At 31.2% G+C, this 22,671-nt stretch overlaps 4 protein-coding genes across 9 annotated transcripts in view; 2 read left to right on the top strand and 2 right to left on the bottom strand.

Moving 5' to 3' along the window:
- LOC126924008 (mediator of DNA damage checkpoint protein 1) overlaps positions 1-8,343 on the top strand; it is a 34,055-nt gene extending 25,712 nt beyond the window's left edge. For 3 of the 5 annotated variants that reach the window (XM_050738001.1, XM_050738003.1, XM_050738000.1), the window contains 3 exons: positions 670-714; positions 1,311-1,472; positions 7,137-8,343. In XM_050738001.1, the coding sequence (XP_050593958.1) occupies positions 670-714; positions 1,311-1,472; positions 7,137-8,069 (1,140 nt within the window). In that variant the 3' untranslated portion in view covers positions 8,070-8,343. Of the gene's footprint in view, positions 1-669; positions 715-1,310; positions 1,473-2,426; positions 6,303-7,136 lie in introns of those variants that run through there. The other 2 variants (XM_050738004.1, XM_050738002.1) reach the window with 2 other exon arrangements.
- Positions 8,344-8,700: 357 nt separating this feature from the next.
- Positions 8,701-11,385, bottom strand: LOC126924036 (cyclin-dependent kinase 2-like). The gene is made up of 5 exons (XM_050738101.1): positions 11,049-11,385; positions 9,673-9,868; positions 9,327-9,599; positions 8,977-9,180; positions 8,701-8,898 (listed from the first exon to the last, which is right to left on the bottom strand). The coding sequence occupies exons 1-5, from the start codon at positions 11,162-11,164 to the stop codon at positions 8,788-8,790; spliced, it is 900 nt and encodes a 299-aa protein (XP_050594058.1). The 5' UTR covers positions 11,165-11,385; the 3' UTR covers positions 8,701-8,787.
- Positions 11,386-13,720: 2,335 nt separating this feature from the next.
- LOC126924049 (tetraspanin-13) lies at positions 13,721-15,941 on the bottom strand. 2 transcript variants are annotated; one of them, XR_007713390.1, is made up of 8 exons: positions 15,781-15,940; positions 15,567-15,692; positions 14,962-15,129; positions 14,735-14,833; positions 14,543-14,665; positions 14,344-14,472; positions 14,049-14,176; positions 13,721-13,857 (listed from the first exon to the last, which is right to left on the bottom strand). XR_007713390.1 is itself a non-coding variant. In XM_050738126.1 (7 exons), exons 2-7 carry the CDS (start codon positions 15,624-15,626, stop codon positions 13,786-13,788), a joined length of 651 nt encoding a protein of 216 aa, XP_050594083.1. In that variant the 5' UTR covers positions 15,627-15,692; positions 15,781-15,941; the 3' UTR covers positions 13,721-13,785. The 2 variants fall into 2 exon arrangements, 1 of the variants encoding a protein (XP_050594083.1); XM_050738126.1 differs by lacking the exon at positions 14,049-14,176 and having other exon boundaries at positions 15,781-15,941.
- A 1,877-nt stretch (positions 15,942-17,818) lies between these two features.
- Positions 17,819-22,619, top strand: LOC126924018 (facilitated trehalose transporter Tret1-like). The gene is made up of 3 exons (XM_050738049.1): positions 17,819-18,330; positions 18,573-18,648; positions 19,183-22,619. Exons 2-3 carry the CDS (start codon positions 18,597-18,599, stop codon positions 20,547-20,549), a joined length of 1,419 nt encoding a protein of 472 aa, XP_050594006.1. The 5' UTR covers positions 17,819-18,330; positions 18,573-18,596; the 3' UTR covers positions 20,550-22,619.
- Positions 22,620-22,671: the final 52 nt, after the last annotated feature.

Below are 22,671 nucleotides of genomic sequence, written 5' to 3'. Positions count from 1 at the left end.
AGCGTTTGGTGTTATCGTAGTGACGAATCATTTTTCTAACTAAATGTTTGCATTTTACTTCAACATTTGTCTATTCGTAATCAAATAGTATCGTAGCTATTCATTTGGATCGTGTCGCGAGAGTGGCAGATTGATTTCGACTGGAAAATTATTTATCTCGATTCTGATTGAGTCGTTGCATGTAGAGAATGTTAATGTAGACTTGCATTTACATTGTACATTTTACATTACTTAAAGAAATTAGCGTTTTCAAAAGTTACAGAAAGCGAGAATTCTAGCATCAAGAAAGATTATTTCTTGTTATAAGTAAACAAATCGTTCTTTTCTTCTCGAGGACAGACTCGGAAATACCTTTTGTTTCATAAATTACTCTTCGTCGTACAAAATTATGTGTTCGACTAGTTGAGATAATTGTCGAACGTAGGTACTTTACGCACTATGCCTTTGTTAATTTGTCCGTTTATCTTGATGCGAAGAAATCTTGAATATCACAATAAAGTATCTTTTTCAAATGTGGATCCTTTGGGACTGTCTGATTGGCAAAAGAAAAAAAAAAAAAAAAGAAGAAAAACACTTCAACCTCTGCTCTGGCGTACGACTTTCCTTTTGTTGTCGCATGTATTGTCACCCATCGTTATTAACAAGTCATTATTGTTTGTTGGTATTCAGTCATCGGCAACACCACCTAAGACGCCTCAGGATTCGAATAACGACGTAAGTATATTAAATAATTTCACGACACGATATGTTAGTTATCCTCTCCAGAGGTAGCTACTCATTGCATCGATATCAAAACGAAACCCACATCCATAATCTGGACTGTAAATCGCAAAATTGTAAAAGGGAGTAACTAATCGATTCGACTGACAACTAATGATTCGTCGTTTTCAACTAATGTTTGTCGCTTTTGTGTTTTGTCGAAATATACGAAGCAAGTCTGTCAAATTTAAACTTTCTTTTTTTTTTTAGCAGTAAGTAAATTCAATCTATAGGGATTAAAGCATGTTTCTGCATGTTTTGAGATTAGTATAAATGTTCGTTACAGAAATCAAATCGTTAGTTTAGAGAGCACGATGCGGAGAGGCTTCAACGAGAATGGAACTTAAATTCAAGATAAATTTATAAGTTCAATTTTTCTTTAAATCTTCCAAACACGGATATGTTTATACATTTTTTATATATCTAATTAATTACGTTATCGACAAATAACTAAAATTCTAATTTCAAAATCTACATTGTCATTTATTCATCATTTCCTACGATAAATAAGCATTAAAGAATAACCAAGGTTCTTCTAATGTTACTTTCAGATCCAAACCCAAAAAATTGATATCAAAGCTGAGAGTAAAGTTGGCTCCTTGGATAACGTGAAGCATAAGCCAGGTGGCGGTGACAAGAAAATTTTCAACGATAGGGATTATCTTCGACAGTCGGGAACTAATCCTGAAAGCCTCTGTGGCAGTGGATCCCAGGTATGTTTCGTTTTACAAAATCTCGAGAATAATTATCTTATTTCAAACGAAATGTGGCAGTTATAATTTTTATATTCAAAGATTGGGATCATCAAACGGATTAGTTCGATAAATTTTGGCAAGAACTTTCTCGGTTTTATAACATTTCGGAATCTTACATCTTTTTTCTCGAGATTCTTTGTCGTGTCACATTCGTTTGCACCATCTGTCACGAAAAAAGCTTGACAACACGCGTCGCATGCTTCTCAGCAATTTTTTATCCAACATTTATGATTTTACACTTTATGACAAAGAATTATTACCAAAATGACATTCGCTAGTTTCAAGTTCTATTTCACGTTTCTAATATTTTTACGATGACAACAAACACAAATGAATAAATTCCGATTATTTATATACGACGTTTGTACTTCATGGAATAATTTCATACTACGTTGCGAAATAATTTTGAGACAACACGTTTTTCTTCGTTTGTGAACTACGATCTGTTAAATTTTGCAAGACTACGCATTAGAAAAAAGCTAATATAATTAAACTAATAAAACTAAAGAAAGTTTAAATATCTAAAACTTGTAATAAAAAGATGTAATGGTTGCTTAATCCTTTGAAGCACATTTTCAATTGTGTCTATGCAGGTATATTATTTTATACAGCCGAATTTCTTGCAAAAATATATGTAATAAAATTACAAAATTGGCACAAACAATTACGCTCTTTGCGATACATTATATCGCAAAGGCATTGCTCGACACCCTTAATTGTTACGCGTGTTACGTATGTACGTATAGTTCGTGAATGATTTATGACAAATCGGTGGTAGATACATAACAGTTGGTACAAAGAGGAAAATGTGCGCTGCTTCAAAGGTTTAATGTGACCCAGATTAGAATGAGCTGGCAAGGTTGTAACGCGGAGGTTAATGGGCCACCTTAATCCTATGTGTTGTGCCCGCAGAGCCCTGTGCCCCCTGGCACGGTCGCCGCCGGCAAGAACGGTCTGCCTACATCGGACGAGAACCTCAACCAGGAATGCTAGATCACGAAAACTCGACCGCTAGACCCGATTTCCTTGTCACTTGCGTCTGATTAATCATCATCCGTAATCTCTCCCTCCTCGATCACCGAATCGAACGGCCGGTATTGACCCGTTGTTCGATGGAGTCGAAACGTTGCGCGTAGAAACGAAGAAGGAATATATATATAGTCGTGCGAATTCATTTCATCGTAACGCTCTCGCAAGCGTATCGTATATGATTTTCAATCAATTAATAAAAGATTTAAGATTAATAAACAGATCCGGCTCTATTTGACATCGCGTTTAACATCATGATCGTCCGGAGTCAACGATGACTGGAAGACTTTTTACGTGCCATACGGGGACAGAGTTTTTCGCACGGAGTTCTGGCGTTTAATCGATGAAAACTAGCGCAAAAGGCAAAGGGGTATTTTTCCTCGTCGCTATGTGCTTTTACACGATCGATAACGTATACGATGTGTATACGTGTCTGGCGTATAACGCTACGATCACCAGCAAAATAATTTCCCCCACCTTGTTAACGCATTTATCCACTTCAGATAATTTGCGACACTTTTTCAGATTGAAAAAATGTGTTTTCAAAACTTTTCATACGGCCGAACGCAGATTACATTAATCGTACGTCATTGTAATACTTGTCGTGGCGTAATTGTCCAACACATCGGAACAGTTTACCAATTATCACACCTGTTTCTTCGAATTTTTATAAAAATGCAGATACTTCGATTTCACCGTAAACTTACATATTACATATAAGCAGATACTCGAACGAAGGATACGATGCTTCCCTTATTTGAGATTTGCACGGATACGACGACACCTACGACGATAAGAGCGCAAAATACTATACAATTGTTTGCTATATCTTATACGTTGCGATAAGAATCATTTTAAGGCGGTGAACGTTTCTAAAGGCATTTTTCCGATCTGAAAAGGAAATGCGATAACGTGATACGTTTAAGTTTACTTAAATGAATGAATTCTCATTTTTCGTGGTCACATAGAACACGGTTTCACACTAGCACGGCAATTAGAACAATTTTACGATCACATAATGTCAGACTCGTTGTTCGAATCGATCGATATCGTAATTCACGAGACCGAGAGTAGGTGTATTTTTGTTAAACCTACGAGAATAAGGAAACGCGAATTTTCGAGCTACAGTGTAAATAGCTAACTGTCGTACTAAACGAGGCTTTGGATGTGCTATGCTAACGAAAAGCAAAGTATAACGTTGATTAATAAATAATTTTAACCATAATACTAATGCTAAGACATAGAGCTACTTATACGATTAATTGAATTCTATTTTAGCTTTTTTATGGTGCGTTCATAAATCTGTGTAACGTACATATAATTCGATTAACATTAGTATTCATAGATAAATACGGTTACGATATATTCGATTTCGAAATTGCGGTAGAAAAGGAAAGTGAAAGAAAAACGAGAGGAAAGTAGAAAATGCGGCAGTCGATAATCCGCTAAAATTAACTAATATCGTAGAAAAGATGTCTAAAGTTCAAATAAAGTCAAGCTTCGCGATAAAATTAATCTCAGCCTACGTGAAAAGATATAAAATTCGAAATCGGCGGTGATAACATGAAAAGGAAGAATATCGCGAATGAAAAGGTGAGGATGAAATAATAGATAAATGCAAAACGCTGTAATTACATTGTCACATAGGAAATATAATTAAACGCTATAAATGTAATCTAATATTAAAGGTTTACGTAAACTCGCCTACTCCCGGATTCAAGAAAACGGATACGTGCTCTACATATAAAACAATTGAAGTATAAAGACAAAATGCGGTGATGCACGGATTATTAATTTTATCCTCGCATACCGACATACTGAAGAAACATCAATTAATTCGAAGTGGTGATATTAATCGCATGTTGTCATAAGATTATACAAATGAAGAAAATATTAACAATTAAAAACTTTGTTTCCTTTGTGCATCACCACAAAGAAACACTGTTGAAAACATGTACGGAGTGTACGTTCATTGAATGATTATAACTACTAAGTTTAAAATATACACATAAATATACACACATTCTACGTCAAGTTTTTGATATATATTCTTTGTGTATTTGGACAATGCATTTTTATCATAAAAATGAGATTCTTGTATGCACTCTGTACATGATATATCTATATCAGGTGTATAGGATAAAGTATTACGAGTTGTTTCCTTTAAAACTACTAAAGAAAACGAGAAAAAATATTTCTTCTCTGATTTGTTAACTAAATTATTTGATTTTTCATTTAACGAGTTAAAAAGAGGACTCTACGCTTTATTTTTTAATGAAATAACGTACAGTTTTTGCATTTCCAAATAGATTTAATTTGGGATAAAACATTATTCTATATTTTGCGTAATTTAACGCGGAAAGTCTCTCTTCGCTATCCAAAAGATTCCATAACAAATATATGTAGAACAGATTTTCTTGTTAATCGTAGTAATTTTAGAGGAATTATCTTGTAACACTTTCTGTGATACACTCTGTATAATGTATTTGAATAGTTTCTAGCATTTTTCATTAACCATCGCTTAAACTGAATCAATTTGTTTTAACTCTTGAAATATCAAAGGGAAATCAATTTTACCGTAACATTCATTATTAAGGCTAAGAAAGTTTATAAGTATCGAACTTTTCAATAATTTTTCCTTCTATTTATTGATACACGTATAGATTTATCGCTTAGCAGCACGCTATAAGACTCAAATCATTTTACGCACCATGTAATCCACTCTTACTTTGCTTTCATCTTGATGTTCGAGAGTTAAATCAAGTACGATTTTTCCATTACCGAATTTACATTCTGTCTATCGGAAATTTATCCGTTAGAGAAAACTATTCTACGGCATTCGCATCTCGTGTATATAAATCGTATGCTCGATTCTAGCGAAAGAAGAAAGAGTTTAGTGCGAACCAATTATGACTCACCCGATTTGTGCTTGAATTTATGAGCAGCTTTCTCGCGATAAATTCAAACGATGCATATTAAAAACAGAGTTCGAAGATATGGATCTCTAATGGACGAAGTTTACGGCGTCGAGCGTCGATTTATTGGGAACTGCCGGCTTCTGAAGAAACTTATCCCGTGGAATAAGTTGCTGTCATCTCTACGTAGATCGGTAGAGCAACCCCGTTGAAAAGTCGAACACAAGAGAAATACAAATGATATTAGAATCGTATACAATGGGCAATCATATTCAATGCATCGAGTGAGAAAAAAATATTTCACACGGTTGCATCGAATACGTTTCATATTGTATTTAAATGATAGAATACGATAAATTCGTAATCGTTACTGTAGATACGTAAACTATCTCTATTTGTTGTATACATCAGAATAAATACTTAGATTCTACAACTGATCTACAGTCAGTTGAAAAATGAGAATCAATAATAAAGTAAAACGTCGATGGGAAAAGCAAAATAACTGAAATATTGCAAATAATTTCAAAGAAATCTCTCTCTCTCTCTCTCTCTCTCTCTCTCTTTCTCTCACTATCATACGACATTTGAAAAATTCATACAATCTATGCTAAAAAGGTATATATCAAGTATTATTTATACTTTATTGCTTCCATATACTGATTAGTACGTATTTCAACTTGATTAATTATCCGATGATTCACAAAAATTAGATACATAATACTAAGTTGCCGTAATTGTTACGAATAATCATACTTCATACGAATATTATTGTATAACGAATATTCGACATATTGTCAGACATAACAAGAGAGCCATTATAATAATATTTTTGTTTTTAAATTTATATTCCCAGCATTTTTATTAAACCCCCAAAAGGTTAAAACTGCGATTAGTTGCTTTATGGGATTACAACTATATTGTCATTTGTAGATATACACCTATATTCTAAGTAAATGTTTTAACATAAAATAATGAAAGTACATTTAATAACGTTTAAGGAAAAAGTATTTGCAGAATGCAATTTAAAATTGTTATCGTTAGGAGCTTAAAATGTTGCTTACACGTATAATTTCTTTATAAAAAGAAAAAAACAACGTCCATCTCATACATGGTACGAGAATATCCATTAAATGTTTTAAATTTTTCTATAGAATAAAAACAGAAAAATAGAGAACCTACCGAAATAAGTTTTTGCGCACAATTGTATTATCACATTTTTTGTTTTTAATAATCGGTAATAATTTGTAGCACATGCAGCGTAATTTATAAAAGCACAGGTGTAGTTAATGGCATACACAAATGCTAATACTAAAATATTAAGTAGATAGAAATGATTTTCTTTAGCTTTAATTTCTCGATTATTTAAATATTTAATGAGTTACTTCGGTGAATTGTCTTATATGGATAACAATAAGCACAGCGTGTACTTCACCCTCACATGTAATACTTGGTGGACACAGAAGCATCGCTGCTAATCACCGCATTTATAAATTAAGGTCAGTCTGCACATAAGTAACACTTTAATGCGAATTAGTCGGATGTTACTCTTTTTAATTATAAATTTGAGACTTTTATCAAAATTCTTAATAATTACATTTAAATTCAATTTACAGTGAAATTATTTTTAACGATAATAATATTTTTAATATGTCAACTTACGCATTAATCTGGTTTTCAGGATAATATGGTTGAAGAGATCAATTTATCTACTGAACAGGCAAAAGATGATTCACCACAACCACCACCAAGTACTCCGACAAAGGCACAAAAGCTACCATCACCATCTTCTATGGTAACTCCTAAAGCAGTAAGACATAGTCTGGCTAAATCTCCTGAAACGGTACAACCAAGGAAAAGTTCATCGCCTCTTGAAACTATAGAGGTAGAAGATGGGAACAAACAGAATTCAAGTTCAGAAGATAAAAACGTAATAAAAAGCAGAACGGCGAGATCTCCCATAAATTTAGATTCTCTTAATAATCCTCGGTTAAAGAGCCCGGAAAATAGAACAGCGAAATTGCCTATTTCCCCGCGTACTCTTAATCATTCTGAACTAAAAATTTCCGAAGAGAAGACAGTAAAATCGTCGGTTTCTTCGCGTCCTTCTAACTCTCGTTCGAAGAGCTCCGAAGAAAATATAGCGAAATCACCTACTTCCCCGCGCCCTCCTAGTAGTTCTTCGTTAAAATCCCCAGAAGACAGAACAATGAAATCTCCTACTTCGCCACGTCCTAGTAGTTCTTCGTTGAAATCTGCAGAAGACAGAACAATGAAATCTGTTACTTCTCCGCGCCCTCCTAGTAGTTCTTCCTTAAAATCGCCAGAAGACGGAGCAACGGAATCTATTATTTCCCCACGTCCTTCCAGTGGTACTTCGGTAAAAGGTGTAGAAGACAAAGCAATGAAATCTCCTAATTCTCCACGTCCTCCTAACAGTCTTCGATTAAAGAGTCCAGACAAATCTTCCTCTCATATGTCTAGAAAAGCATCGCCAAGAGAATTACGGCTTCCGAAATTGGCACCCTCTCCTACACCACAAGAAACTGCTATAGTTTCTGAAATTAATACTAAAATTAGTTTACCGAAATTAACAGAACGTGTTACACATTAAAACAGTGTTTCATATATTTCAAAATAAATTTATTTGTTATCGAGATCTTTCAGAAGAAGAAGTTTCCTCCAACTATGAATGATTGTTTGTGTAAATTGAATCTAACAAACCAGTCGATATGAACGAAATATTAAGTCAATAAATATGCGCTTTTTGATTAATGATTTTATATTATTTTGATGCAAAACTCTTTTAAGTAGTTGTAATATAAATTATTGTAAGAAGAATGGGAAAGTGAAAGTGATGAAGTAAAAAGGAAAGATTGAAGTACATATTTCTAATTCTAATTCTTTCTAATAAAAACAATCCTATTTTAATGTCACATCTTTTATTACAAAGGTGGTATTTTGATTAAGATCGAGAAACGTAATATTTACAGCACTTAATATCGTAAATAAAATTTTGCAGATTATAATATGAACAAAAAATATTTATATATTATCAAGAATATATGTATTGTTATGAAGAATAATAATAATTAAAGGTATAACAATTTTTAAAGTAACGTAGACATAATAAAGTATGTATAAATGATTTTTAATGTACATATCAAAATATATATCTTTGTTTTAAAAAACGTATTCAATATATCGGAATTAAAAATACAGCTTAATATAAGATTCCAAAAATATATGTTTTAACAATTATATTATTGGCAGTTTTACATTGTATGAAGAATTACAAAACACGTAGTAACTTAGGAAATATTATATCTAGATCAAGTTTTCTTTGGCAGTGGTGGTGGAACTAATGTAACTCCAGTAAAATAGGGATGACTCAATCCTTTTTTCGCTGTTATCCTTTGATTAGGGTCGTAAGTCAAAAGTTTCTGTTAAAATATGTAATATTAAAACTAACATAAGAAGATTCGATATTTATTTTTAGTTCTTATCAAAGCGAATCTTACCAAAAGTAAATCTTTGGCATCAGAATCAAAGGAAGGTACAACTTCGTCTAGAGGTCGAGGTTCCCACCTTGGAAACATTGATGTGTAATCACGTAACTGTGACACTCCTGGCCAAATATTCTCATCGGGTGTACCTAACGTACGGAATATCCTGAAAAGTTGATCTATTTCTGAATCGCCTGGGAATAAAGCTCTTCTAGTTGCCTGCAAGAATAATGCGACTGTTTTGAAAAAGTAAACTCATTATTAAGTCTTCCGGCGGCGCAGCGTGCCGATGTTCGGTCGGAACGGTTAAATAAATGACACTTCTCTTTTATACAGAATTATTATATTATTAGAACTATCATTACCATTTCTGCAAATATACAACCTAGACTCCAAACATCTACCGCATTGGAATACAATTTAGTTCCTAAAAGTATTTCTGGTGCTCGATACCAAAGGGTTACTATTTCATGAGTATATGTTCGAACTGGAACGCCAAATGTTCTGGCTAATCCAAAATCTGCTAATTTTATGTGGCCTTCCCGATCTATCAACAGATTCTGTGGTTTTAGATCTCTATGTAAAATACAATGAAGATGGCAGAAGGAAATTGCTTTCAATAATTGATACAAATAACTCTGTAAACATAAGAGACCTGTCTTTGAACAATGCATGCATTTATTTTCAACTGTAATTTTTTTTGCGCAATACCTTGACGAGAGCTTGATCTAATCCTCCTTTCACAGAATCTAATAACTTTTTTAAATCTTGTTGTAAAAATTCAAAAACAAGATAAAGATGATTGTCACCATCTACCACATCAAATAATTGAACAATATTTGGATGTGTAAGTTCTCTTAATAATGATATTTCCCGAATAGCAGTGGATGGGACACCCTCGCTTTCCCTGATGTAAATTAACATTACATTATTAGTTACATATATTGATCACCAATGATAGATTATAATATTGAGTTATCCTTTTCCTTCAAAAAATTATAATAAATACATTTATTTACACATAAAGCAATTAATAAAGATGTGTAAGTGAGTTTCAATAAATCCAAATAATAAGTGCAGTATGTAAATTGTGTAATTAGTATAAAATTATAAATTTGTATAAAAATAGGTATCATTGGAAAACAAATACACAGAAGAAAATCCCATTTACATATATGGTAAACAAATTAAAAGGTTTAAAATTAAAAACCAGCTGAGCATGACACAATGGGACAAGCTGAATAATGTGGTGCTACGAAAATTTAGTGTAACGTGGCCCCTGCAGATTCAGCTGACCCCAATGTGTAAGTTAGCAGATGTGTTAGCAATGCATATAAGCAAAAGCTTAATCAATATGGTATTTTATTTCACTATCTCCAGAAGTTATTTATATAGTTAAATAAGAATGATCGCATAACAATAATTCTGTAACCATAGATACGTGCAAATTACTTAAATGTGTGCAGGATAAACAAACTATTAATTCTACAAAAATATATCTTCATTCTGAAGAAACATATGATTTCAATTCAATAACAATTTTGGGTTATATAGTATAATCTATTACCTAAGGTACCAGATCATTTGAATATATATTTAAAGTATATAATATCCAGAACACTGAAAAAGCAAAACAATACTATTTTCTTATTAAGAGACAAACAATTCGTATAATATTAGTAATTAAAATAATTGTTTTCTTTTATAAATATTAGATGTATATTTATTCAACATATATACAAGTAATATATACATTGACTTTTCAATCAAAAAATTGATTGAAAAATTATTTTGCTACAAGTATGAAAATTAGGAATATTTATTAGTTATATACTAGTTATTCTATACTAACAAAGAAAAAATAATACCAGTGGGTATCCGCCTAGATTAGAAACATAGACTCTATAAATAATTTAATAGATTTCGAAATATATATCGTGCAGATTCTAGTAACTTAAATTGTTATTAAAAGTATTATATGTCCATTTTGCGGTTAATGTAGTATGCTAACAATACAACACCCGGCAAAGATATACATTAAATTAAGGATTCCAAATTTTTATATATAAATATTACAATCGACGTACGTCTCAAGACGAATTTTTTTAAGTGCCACCAGCTTTCCAGTTAACTTATCTTTGGCTTTATAAACCACCCCATAGGTCCCTTCCCCTATTTTTTCAATCTTGACGAAGTTGTCCATAACCTCAACGTCACGTTCGACGTTGTCACTACTGTTTTGACACTCCGTCGTAATTGCAGATTTTTTATCACCGTTCCGATATTTTTCGAAATTTTATATCGATAAAAGTCGACAGACAACAACAAAACTTTTTAGTAGTCGTTTTATTAAAATTCTTTGTTTATCAACACCAATAACCCACTTGACATGCGTGCTTCAAAGTAGCCATTTTTATTAAAATTTAGAACAATCGATTCGAGGAATCGATAGAATTACACGATTGATCGCTTTATTAAATAATCACTAATGTAACAGGTAAACGAACGTAATAATACACACATTTAGTTCAGTTTAATTCATTTAATTGCTTAATTATATAGAACATAATTATGATTAAATATATTTACTAAACATTTCAATAAAATGTAACTGAAATAATCATTGACCGTAAACAATTTTATTTGCAAGTTTTATATATATGTTTATTTGAAGAAAAAACATTACAAAATGGAATAATAACAATAATCGTCAGTACCAGAAATGTGATAATTAAAACTCGTCGAAATTAATCGCAGCATATAATTTGTTATGTTTGTAAATATTCCTACCGATTAAAAAATATTTAAATCGAACGAAACATTTTAAATTAATGTTAAGTTAGTGTTAAATTAATGTTCTTCCGGTATATATCTTAATATCCTACATCGTTTATGTATTTTTATATCATATTCATATTAATACTAACGTAAATATACCTTTCTTCAAAAGAAATGTATTTAATTAATGTTTTTGTAGTTTTAAACATAATTAATATAATTTATAACCATAAATAATCGTAATTAATATATAGAAAAACTTAAGGTAGTAAAATATGCATGTGTCTATATCATTAATTCATATTCTTGTCAATCTGTGCTTTCGCTATAAATTATCTTGGGATTTCTAACGAAATTTGAAAACATCATATCATGTGAATTGCGTTTTCGCTTTCGAAATAATTACGTGTATGAATTATATCATTGCATATATTATTTATTGTAAGATATATGTATTTATTTATACTCTCTAATATGATATTCCACACTTAGAAAAATTATATGACGAATGTTAAGTATACATTATAATTAATTCATAATTACAATTATTAATTTATATAAAAATAAAAGAATATGATAATTGGAATGTTAGGTTAATGTTTTTATTAAATCTTCACTGCATAATTCTTTTCACTAAATTGTTCGTCAATTTCTTAAATAATTCTATTTACTACTTAAAAAAATTTATGTGTTTTATCATGTTATTTCTTATTTAAATTAAAAAAATGTTACTGCTTGCACAAAACAAATCAAATGTGAATATGCACAATGTAAGCATTTATTTTAATAAGATATTTATTGTATAATGCAATATATAATTAACATTTCAAGTATAATAGATAATTATGATTGTTTTTTTATTTAAAATTTAAATTAATTATAAAATTAAATAAATTCACGTAAACATTGAACATTTTAAACTTCTAAGCATAATTTGTTAAAATAATGATATTTTATCTTTAGGTAGAATAATTCAAAAGCTTTAATTGCAATATTTTTTAAACACATTACATATAAGATTTAGGAATACAGTTTAATAGATCCTTATAATGAAAGAAGTAAGTATAAAGATTAGAGGAAGCAGATTATAAATTAAAAATTGGTAATAAAGTGATTTTGAAACCATTATTATACATACGGCAGTATTATGATAATATCTCAAGATTAAAGAATTCTATTAATTATTACGTTATACTTTATTGTAGGATTAATGTTTGATTCATTAGCGAAATATTAACTATTAATACTTCATAATACACAATGAATGTATTCTTTCATTATATTTTGATAAAAAATAATTTGATCTAAATTTGTCTGATTAGTTCAAGAAAGAAATATTTATTTTGAAAATTTCACAAATTAAATAATTTGCGAATGTATATTGCATTGAGAATGCAAAAATATAATTTTGAAAAATATTTATGATTATGATATTTAAATTGGAAGAATTTATGTAGATATATATATATTATATAGATATAACATAAAAGGATATACGTTTTCTAGAACATACCTGAAATCATTTCTTTTAAAAGCTTTGTTGACAGAAAATAAAAATTTGATAATGAGAATTAGTGAATCATATTATAAATTATGCTGCATAAATAAACAAAGTTTTATAGAAACGCGCTTGCACAAACGTATCTAAACATTAAACTACAAGGCGCATTGAGGCTTAGTACGATTGTTCTAAATGGATGACTAGAGCACACATTTTAACTATTAGTTATCTATCCGTTCTAAAAATCTATAACTGTTTCATTTGTGCTGTTTCGTTTTTTCCCTGTTGAGCGTTATAAACTGTAGTGAAATACCAACAGTTTCTCAAGAATTATATGCAAGTATTATATGCAAGATGGTATTTGTACTATGAAATAAGAATTATATCTTGGCTATTAAATAACCTAATATTTCCAAATGCAAATCAAAGCGATCAAAACTTTGATTACAACTAATTCACCTATTACTTATTAGAATCTAGTTTTAATTTGGAAAAATATTTGTATTTAAATGATATAAAGTATGTTGAAAATAAATAAAGATATATTAAGGAAAAATAGCTTTTGAATGTTGATATAGTTGATTTCTGTAACGTTTTGCCAAGAAAGCTGCAATCACCTGGAAATTAAATGTACATGGTTTACACCACAAACCAATCAAATTACTTTTTAAATTTAGTAAGACTAGTACATATATTGAATTACATAAATGCGACATGATGGTATGTTATACATAAAATGTGGCTGATAAAAAATATCCTCTTAAAAATTGATATATAAAATAGAAAATCACAACATGAAACCACCCACCATCTATTAGGAGGATCATATGAGGTGACAGAGGACATGGCGATGATGTTAGACTAGAGGAAAGCACTAGGATTAGCTCGTGGATCTTTCTGATTCCTGTATCGCACGGTCAACCAAACACCAACAAACTGCAATGGGTTCACAGGTTAATGCTTACTAAGTAAATCACTGTTATCTCTAACAAACAATTGAAACAATTGAACAAATGTAATGCTTTTAAGCATTTAACATTGCATTCTTTAAGTGAGCACATATCAAATACATATGGTATATAAAATAGTTCATAAATCCTTACCTCTGTAAAGCTGAAGAACAATCCTATGCTGCCACATAATTTAAAGGCATAATCAATCGTAGATTGTAATTTTTGCATACAAGATGGGCATTCACAATCAGTATTTGTAGGATATTGGCAACAATATTTCTAAAAAATTAAAATATTATTATATGTTATTAAAATTAAATTTATTTGTTATGTGTTAAATTATACTTACAAGTTTGCAAGATTCAATAAATGGATCTGAATTATTCATATATGTGATTTCAGTGCCATTGAAACCACAGCATTTGAAAGTTTCTTGAACCTTATCTATTAATTCATTTGCGTGCTTCCAACCCTAAAATTAATAAACTAAATATTTGTCCTACTATCAGGAATAATGATGTATATAAAATATTAATATTACTTGTTCTGCTAATTGTTCTTGTTGTTTGGTATTAACGGCAAGGCAAGCACACGCGATACTAAATTGGATTAAGAACAGTAGAAATAAAATAAGCATGTACTATAAGGATGTTATTAAGGATTATAATAAGAATATTATGTACAAAATGTTTTTTACATACATAAATATATATGATAATACCAACAAGTATGATATTACTTACATATTGTAAATCTATAAAAGGATACAAAGAATAATAGAACTTGATGATGTTTAACAGCACCAATCAGTCCAAGTATAGAAATTAGAATCAAAATAACACCACATGCTAAAATACCTCCAATTATAGGAAGGTTTGTGACTAATGCAGAAGCTCTTCCATAAACAGCTACACCAATTAAAATAAATGCAACAACCTAAAATATTAAGATATAATTTTCAGAATTCGCAAAATTAAAAGATGTGTTAGAAAAAATTTAAATGTCAGAATTTAATATCATGTAAATTCATAATTTTTAACATTCTGTGTATGCATTTATGATGATTATTATCACATTTTTTGCAGTTACATTAATTATTAAAATAATTGGATGTTGCTATATGCATATAACGATATTAAAATATTTAATTTTCCATATAGAAATGCTCTCTATAAAATTTTATTACATTTGTTTAATTAGCAATACATGGCAATTTTTTCATAATGATAGCAATTAAAATATTATTTCGTAGCGCGCATATTATAGGATTTTATAAAATATCCGAGGCTGAAAGTAAAATACGATTGAAACAAAATATATTTGTTCAAAAGTTCGGTGGTGTACGTAGACTTGTTTCCGGAAATTCTGCTTACGATATAAAGGATGTTTAAAGCCGTCAAAGCATTTTTAGAGCACGTAAAACCACCACACATCTTCGTATACGGCCTTTGTTCCCTTTGGTGTAGTCACCCGTGAGGATTCGTTCAGTCGTCGAATCACTATTTGAAGAATTTGAATACTTTATTGTTAATACCACGGATTAATAAGAAAATCGCATGTGAGTTAACTGGTACAATGAAAAAATACCTCACTACCCTTTCGCCGAGGACAGACAATTTACGACTGCTAGCACTGCAACGGCTCGAATACATTGGAACGAGTTCGACCTCTCGACGTCGCAGCTTCGGGCGCGAAATTTCAGAAACAGATTCTTCCCGCCTGATAAACGCATTCATCACACATATTTCTTTATAAATACACTATAATAGTGTTAATCTGTATTAGTATATTTATACAAAATAAAAAGGTACAGAATACGATAGAATGAATTACGTTTTTATAATTTTAAGGTTCAAGTGGTATGTAATTCTAAAATGTATATTGAAAAAATGAAAATAATTTTTTTTAATAAATATAAATTGATAAAGCTCTGATAAACTTTAAACTAGGATGCTTAATAATTTATATGAATGTGTTTGTTCTTATCGAATAACTACGTTTTGTAATTGCTAAGGTAAGTTAAAATTCGACGTAGAATGTTCTTTATGTTTCTAAAGAGTAGTTCGTTTCCATGACACAAAAATATAGCCATCATAAATGTATCACGATAACATGCGCAGAGATTAAATATTCTTCACACGGAATTCCAATTAAACGTCAGAGATAACATATATATGTATGTTTATTTGCTCGTTATACATAAGACTTTTATAAAATATTTGGAAGATATTTGAGTTATTACCGCTCGAACGTTCAGTATCATAAATTTTAAACACCACAATGATATACAGTTGTCGTTTGTTTGTCGTGCTTTCAAATTTCGAAACGAATAAAATGGAAAGCTCGCATATTTCTAAGATAAAATTGGAACTATTTAAAAAACAATTATATTATTAATACACAATGTAATAAATTATGCGTATAATATAATGAACTAATAAAAAATTGTAACAACAATTTTAAGAGTGTATTAACTGACAACGAAAAATGAATTATTTCTTTTAAGTACTTAATTTGTAATTCCTTTTAAAATATTAGTTTGTTTCGATTCATATTACCTTGAATAACGTATAGATCGTTTCAATCGTGTAAAATTTACTTTGTGTATTTTACTTTTGCTGATATATGGTATCTTATGAGGAATTTCATCATGAAAATCGTACTCTCGTAAAACTGTTCGACAAGATTTGGACGATGTCTGTCAAAACAATTAGAAATCATCTTTGAGAGCTTTAAAGAGGAAATGCTTGGTTTTTGTTCTTATTTTTTACACAGCAACCTTCGTTTTTTTTTTTTTTTTTTTTTTACAATGACTCAGCTTCCTCGAATAACTCGTGCGAATTTAATTTTTAATAGCATTTCTCTGCTTTTTGTTCCTCCAATAAGAGATACCATAATGAAATACGAATTTAGATATTCTAAGAAACTATATAATTTACTTATTCTATTTCGTTACTATAACCTTTCACTTATGTATATTTCATATTGTTCCCATCTTTTCGACAAATATTTTGTAAATGAAGTACCCTGATACGTAATGATAGTACGTAATCCTGTCTAACAGATAGCTGCTATGCTTCGGCTATTTTTAATAAATTGAACGTGTAAACTATGAATGTTTCATAATTACTAGATTCGTTATCAGTCTTGTTTGATCTTTATATTTGCAATCTCGATGCTTGTATTAGACAGTAAGTACAGTTTACATTATAATTTCTAGATTACTATGTTCTCCGATATCCTTGTTTCTTCTTTCTCTAATATTTCTAATAGTATAACATTATATCGTGCTCTCAATTACATAATTTAGCAAGCACAATAAGTTTATATCTATAAATGGACTATTTGTGTCTATAAATGGACGGCTACTTCTCACAGAAATGGTATTATTAAAATTTCATACTCTGAATGTACTGTGTATACGATGGTGTAGTTTCATCAATGCGATGAAAGTCAGTGGAACGTCAGGACGGTCGATGCTTAAAGTAGAACACTGTGTATTTTAACATTTCATTTCACTCTAGTACTTTTCAACGGTGCCTGTATTTTACCACTGTTGAGAAAAATATACTGATATTTCATTTGCGTTTTGAAGAAGGAAAAGTATACGTATATTCAGCAGTCACGTTAATCGATACGCTTGTATAAAAGTTAACATATTCGCGAGTATATGGCGATTTTTTCAAATAATTATATTAAAAGAAATTCTTTACATATTTAATATTTATATCTTTCGATAAATTTTGTAAAATCTTTATTAATAACTTTCGATAAATAGTTAAGCGAAACTTTAATAGGCCGTTCGATTTAAAAAAGTAAATAAGCGAAGAAATAAATACTGAAGTTATAAATATTTCGAGCGTATACCTGCTCAAATTCTCTCTTTTCCCCTTCTAAAGCTTTCTTCCTTTTTATTTCCGTGTCTCGAAAATATCAATAGGTTTCACTAGTCGTAAGGAGGGGCCTGCGTAAGATTCGATTGTGATAACAGGGAAACTGATAAACCGACATATAAAGTGTAGTACATCGTGATTAAACTCCCATTCTGTTCACAATGTTTTAGAAAGAGGTACGAAGAACAAGAGCGTAAAACCGTCGTTCTTCCTGGTGGCATCGTCGTGTTTCATCGTTATTTCTGTAAATATCGCAATAAATACCTATTAATCGTTCATCAGAATTTAATGAATATTTTCCGTTCCCTATAATCTAATTTGACTGATATTTCTTATCGATAATTTAGGAAAATATTTTCATTAGATGAACAATTATTTTATCGGATCAAATGGGAATGATTTTGTATTTTTTTTTTTTTTTTTATAAATTCTATAATTTATAATATTTAATTGAACTACATGTACTAACTTCGTGAAATATTACAGTCCGTAAAAGAAGAAATAAGAAAGATGAACGAATCGCGCATTAAGTGGTGGCCGCAATATTTAGCAGCGATTACAGGTAATTACAAACCGTTAGCAAAAGAAGAAATTAAGTTTTTCATTTTAACATTTATTTAATAATAATCATGTATTGCTGTTACAATGATTACACTAACCAACAAGATTTTAATATTAACGTTATACTGGTGACATTACGTTGATCATTGAGTGTAATTAATGAAGTGCTGGCATATGTAAACGTATCGTTTTATGCAATTTAATAAATTAAATTTTTAATTTTAATAAACATTAATTTTAAAAGATACGACAAACGTCGTTGATTATAAAGTTGGTAAACAAAAAATGATATATTGTAATATTTGCTCGTGGTTTTTTTCAACCGAGGAAAGATTAATTACAAGATAACATTTCTCAAATGCATACATAAATTCCAGAACTATTTTCGACTCACAAAAATAGGTACGATAACAAAACAAGATCAGAATATAGATTCCATAGTTAAATATATCTCTATTTTCATTTATTAATCGATTAAGCTATTAACCGCTATGATTATTTACCTTATTCTATTTTCATTTTTTCCCTGGTACAGCCACCTTATCTATGGCAACTTCCGGTTCTCATATAGGCTGGACATCACCGATTCTACCAAAATTAAAGTCTTCAGAGTCCTATATGCCAATAACGTCGGACGATGCCTCGTGGATCGCTTCGTTCGTTCTTCTCGGCTCGATACCTGGCAATATTATCGCAGCTTTCATCGTTGATCGACTGGGTCGTAAAATGTGCCTCCTGCTTGCAGGAATACCGCTGACTGTTAGTTGGATTTTAATCATCGTAGCCTGGTGCCCTTACGTCCTCTACATTTCAAGATTCATCGGCGGCATAGGGCTCGGCGTGGCTTACGTCGTTTGTCCTATGTACATCGGTGAAATCGCTGATAAGGAGATCAGAGGATCTCTGGGGTCTTTCATAAAGTTAATGGTAACTTTTGGTGAATTATACGCTCACGCGATTGGCCCATTCGTGTCGTACGAGTGTCTAGCTTACAGCTGCGCTATAATCCCCATAATCTTTTTCCTGACGTTCGGTTGGATGCCAGAATCTCCTTATTATCTGTTGATGAGAAATCGCGAAGATAAAGCCATGAATAATTTGAAGTGTCTTAAGAGATACGCGACGGAAGATCAGTTAGAAGAAGACATAGAACAAATGCAAAAGACCGTATTGCGAGACCTCAGCGATAAAGGAAACATTTGGGATCTGTTCAACACCCCAGGTAATAGAAGAGCTGTTGTGATCAGTTTCGGCCTCCAGCTAGTTCTGCAATTCAGTGGTCTAGCCGCTATAGAATCGTATACTCAAGAAATTCTCGAGGAGGCTGATACAGATTTATCCGCTGGGATAGCAGTGATCGTTCTAAGTGTTCTTCAGTTGATAGCCGGTATCGGTGCGGCAGCTTTAGTGGACAGATTAGGTAGAAGGCCACTGCTTCTTGTCACTACTTTACTCGGTGGATTGTCCTTAACAGTCACCGGAACATTTTACCTGCTAAAACACTACATGTTAACGAATATGACCGGTTTTGGTTGGGTTCTTCATGCCTCTGTTATATTTTACGAGCTCATTATCGCGTTAGGTTTGAATCCATTGTCCTACATGATGCTCGGAGAACTTTTTCCAACTAACGTAAAGGGAGCTGCCGTATCTATAGCAAATATGTGGGCATCTTTATTGGCGTTCTTTGTTTCAAAAATGTACCAAGTCATTTCCGATTCTTGCGGTGTTTACACCTCTTTCGGTTGGTTCGCGGTCAGCTGTTTTCTTGGTATTGTTTTTATACTGTTTATGGTCCCAGAAACTAAAGGAAAATCGTTGTTAGAGATACAGGAGGAATTAAATTGTAAAAAGAAAAAGCAACAGAATAATCGAAAGATCCACGTTAATACACTAGCTTAAATCAGGTGAATGATGAAACGATGGTTTCGATTCGTATCGATAAGTTAACCAGGTAAATTTCACACGACTAATAGGATCAACTGGCATTCGATTTGTCATAATATAATCCTCTAAGAGTTAACGAAAGGGCGAGGTCGATGCCGGGGAAAATGAAGAGTGAAAATAATGTCAACTATACGAAATTGAAATATTATTGAATTTTTGAAACGTATCGAAAAATATTCGGAACGAACAAAGAACCATCGTTTCAGTGAAAATATTGAAAATCTCTGAACAGCTTTTTTTTAAAGTACGTCTCCCTCGTATTTTCTGAAATCTATATGACACATACATGTATCAAGTATATTTGGTGTTAGACTGAAATTCATTTCTTTTTAAGCTCGAGAAATGTTAAGGCCGTTCGTCAAATTTCAATCCAAGAGGTAATTTAACTTATTGTTTCTAATACCAAGAAGTGAAATTTTCCGAAAAACGACGTATTCTTTGTATTTTTTAATTAATAACGTAGGGTGTAAGATTTTATCTTTTTAAGCGAGGGCCCTTATATTCCACATGAAGGAACTTTTTGCTTCGGTCGAAATAACAAGATCGTTAAAAAGGTTTTCGATTAAGATTTCATCGTTGATCAGCGAAGACGGTGCGCGTTCTTGGTGAATTCATTTAAAAAATCATCTACGCTAGTAGAAACAAACACAGGTACTACATATATCTTTTATTGTTAGTCAAACATTTACACAGAAATCGTACGTTATCCCGAAAATAAGTAATGAAAAAGAGATAGCGTGATTTAAAGCAGATTTATGCGAATATTTGTCGACCGTTTATTATAGTTGTTTATCCACTTATGTGAATATTGATCGATTATTTAGATTATTCGCATGAAACGTACGATGAATTCTTAATCGGTATACCAATAATAAGCGAAGCAATTTTAATGGAGGACAAATGCGAATTTTTGTTACACATCATTTCTGGAAATTAGTTGGTAAAAATTTCCAGAAATCATGTTGTATTACGAGTGCGCGTTACTTAGGGCCCCAATTGTGAAAAGAGCACACTCGCATGACCATCTTCTTTCCCTTTTAGGCAGGGTTAAACGTTGAGACTGATAGATTTTAATTAATCGTGAAGCGCATATTTATTTATCGCCAAACGACGTCACATTATGGCAAAATACTGAACTGATTTATTACGATGACAGATTTAGAAATAACGAGATTATCAAATTCTTATGAAATTATTCAATCCGTGGATTATCAAAATATATAGAAGCGAAATGTGAAGTAGCTCGCTTTTAGTTGAACTGTTAGTTTAATCGATACGACTATAACGCGATTTTAATAAAAATATGACTGTAATTTAACCGATTTTTATCTATACGAGAAACGATTCTCTTTAAGTGCCAGAGTAGTCTACGGATTAAATACAAAGATTCTGAAATGTTCCTTGTGATTAGTTTGGTGATTAGAACCATCTTTTATCCCTTTCAGGCAGGGTGCAAGAATAATAATACGATTAAATATATTATCAAAGCGCGTCGCGAATATTATCGCGAGTATTAAGAATTTCGCGCACCAATGGCCCTGATGCAAGATGGATTTAGGTGAGCACCGTAGCATGACTAACTTTATTTATCCCTTTTAGGCAGGGTGAAACATATTACTATAAGAATAGCTTCGGCGCAGAATATAATCGGCCCGATTATAATTAAATATTTCTTATTATTAACGTCGCTAATGGCAGACAACAAACATTACATATGGAACGTATGGTTTTATCATAAAGTAACCGTATGATCGAATCGATATTGTCATCTGTTACATCGATTTTTTATCCACTTGTCGATAGCATATGTAATGAATTTATATAATATCATGAAGCACAATGTACTTATTGTAAAATGGTTTTACTCTTATTCTAAAATGTTATGTTCACGCAATTGCACGACTCTCTACAAGTCCCTTTAAGGCAGGGTGCAAGACTTAAACTTAAAATGTATTTCTTACAGATTTCTACAATGTAGAAGTTTGCAATTTACGTTGACAATAAATGTTATCGATTGAAAGAAAATTGAGAATTATTTTATTTACAAATTCGTTCGTTCATTCCTAAACGTAGATAT

The sequence above is a fragment of the Bombus affinis genome, chromosome 14, assembly GCF_024516045.1.
Source record: "Bombus affinis isolate iyBomAffi1 chromosome 14, iyBomAffi1.2, whole genome shotgun sequence".
Taxonomy (NCBI): domain Eukaryota; kingdom Metazoa; phylum Arthropoda; class Insecta; order Hymenoptera; family Apidae; genus Bombus; species Bombus affinis.
The sequence above is the reverse complement of the archived record's forward strand: the minus strand, read 5'-3'. Positions and strand labels throughout refer to the sequence as shown.

What these genes read in the sequence shown, in the direction of transcription:
- LOC126924036 (XM_050738101.1), bottom strand. Translation starts at nt 11,164, where the DNA reads ATGGACAACTTCGTCAAGATTGAAAAAATAGGGGAAGGGACCTATGGG. An exon ending in AAAAAAATTCGTCTTGAGAC is followed by an intron (nt 9,869 to 11,048) that starts GTACGTCGATTG and finishes AATTTACATCAG; the next exon opens with GGAAAGCGAGGGTGTCCCAT. An exon ending in GTTGTATATTTGCAGAAATG is followed by an intron (nt 9,181 to 9,326) that starts GTAATGATAGTT and finishes TTATTCTTGCAG; the next exon opens with GCAACTAGAAGAGCTTTATT.
- LOC126924049 (XM_050738126.1), bottom strand. Translation starts at nt 15,626, where the DNA reads ATGTGTGGTGGTTTTACGTGCTCTAAAAATGCTTTGACGGCTTTAAAC. An exon ending in CTTTAAACATCCTTTATATC is followed by an intron (nt 15,130 to 15,566) that starts GTAAGCAGAATT and finishes TTAATATTTTAG; the next exon opens with GTTGTTGCATTTATTTTAAT. An exon ending in TTATTGAATCTTGCAAACTT is followed by an intron (nt 14,473 to 14,542) that starts GTAAGTATAATT and finishes TTAATTTTTTAG; the next exon opens with AAATATTGTTGCCAATATCC.
- LOC126924018 (XM_050738049.1), top strand. Translation starts at nt 18,597, where the DNA reads ATGAACGAATCGCGCATTAAGTGGTGGCCGCAATATTTAGCAGCGATT. An exon ending in ATATTTAGCAGCGATTACAG is followed by an intron (nt 18,649 to 19,182) that starts GTAATTACAAAC and finishes TCCCTGGTACAG; the next exon opens with CCACCTTATCTATGGCAACT.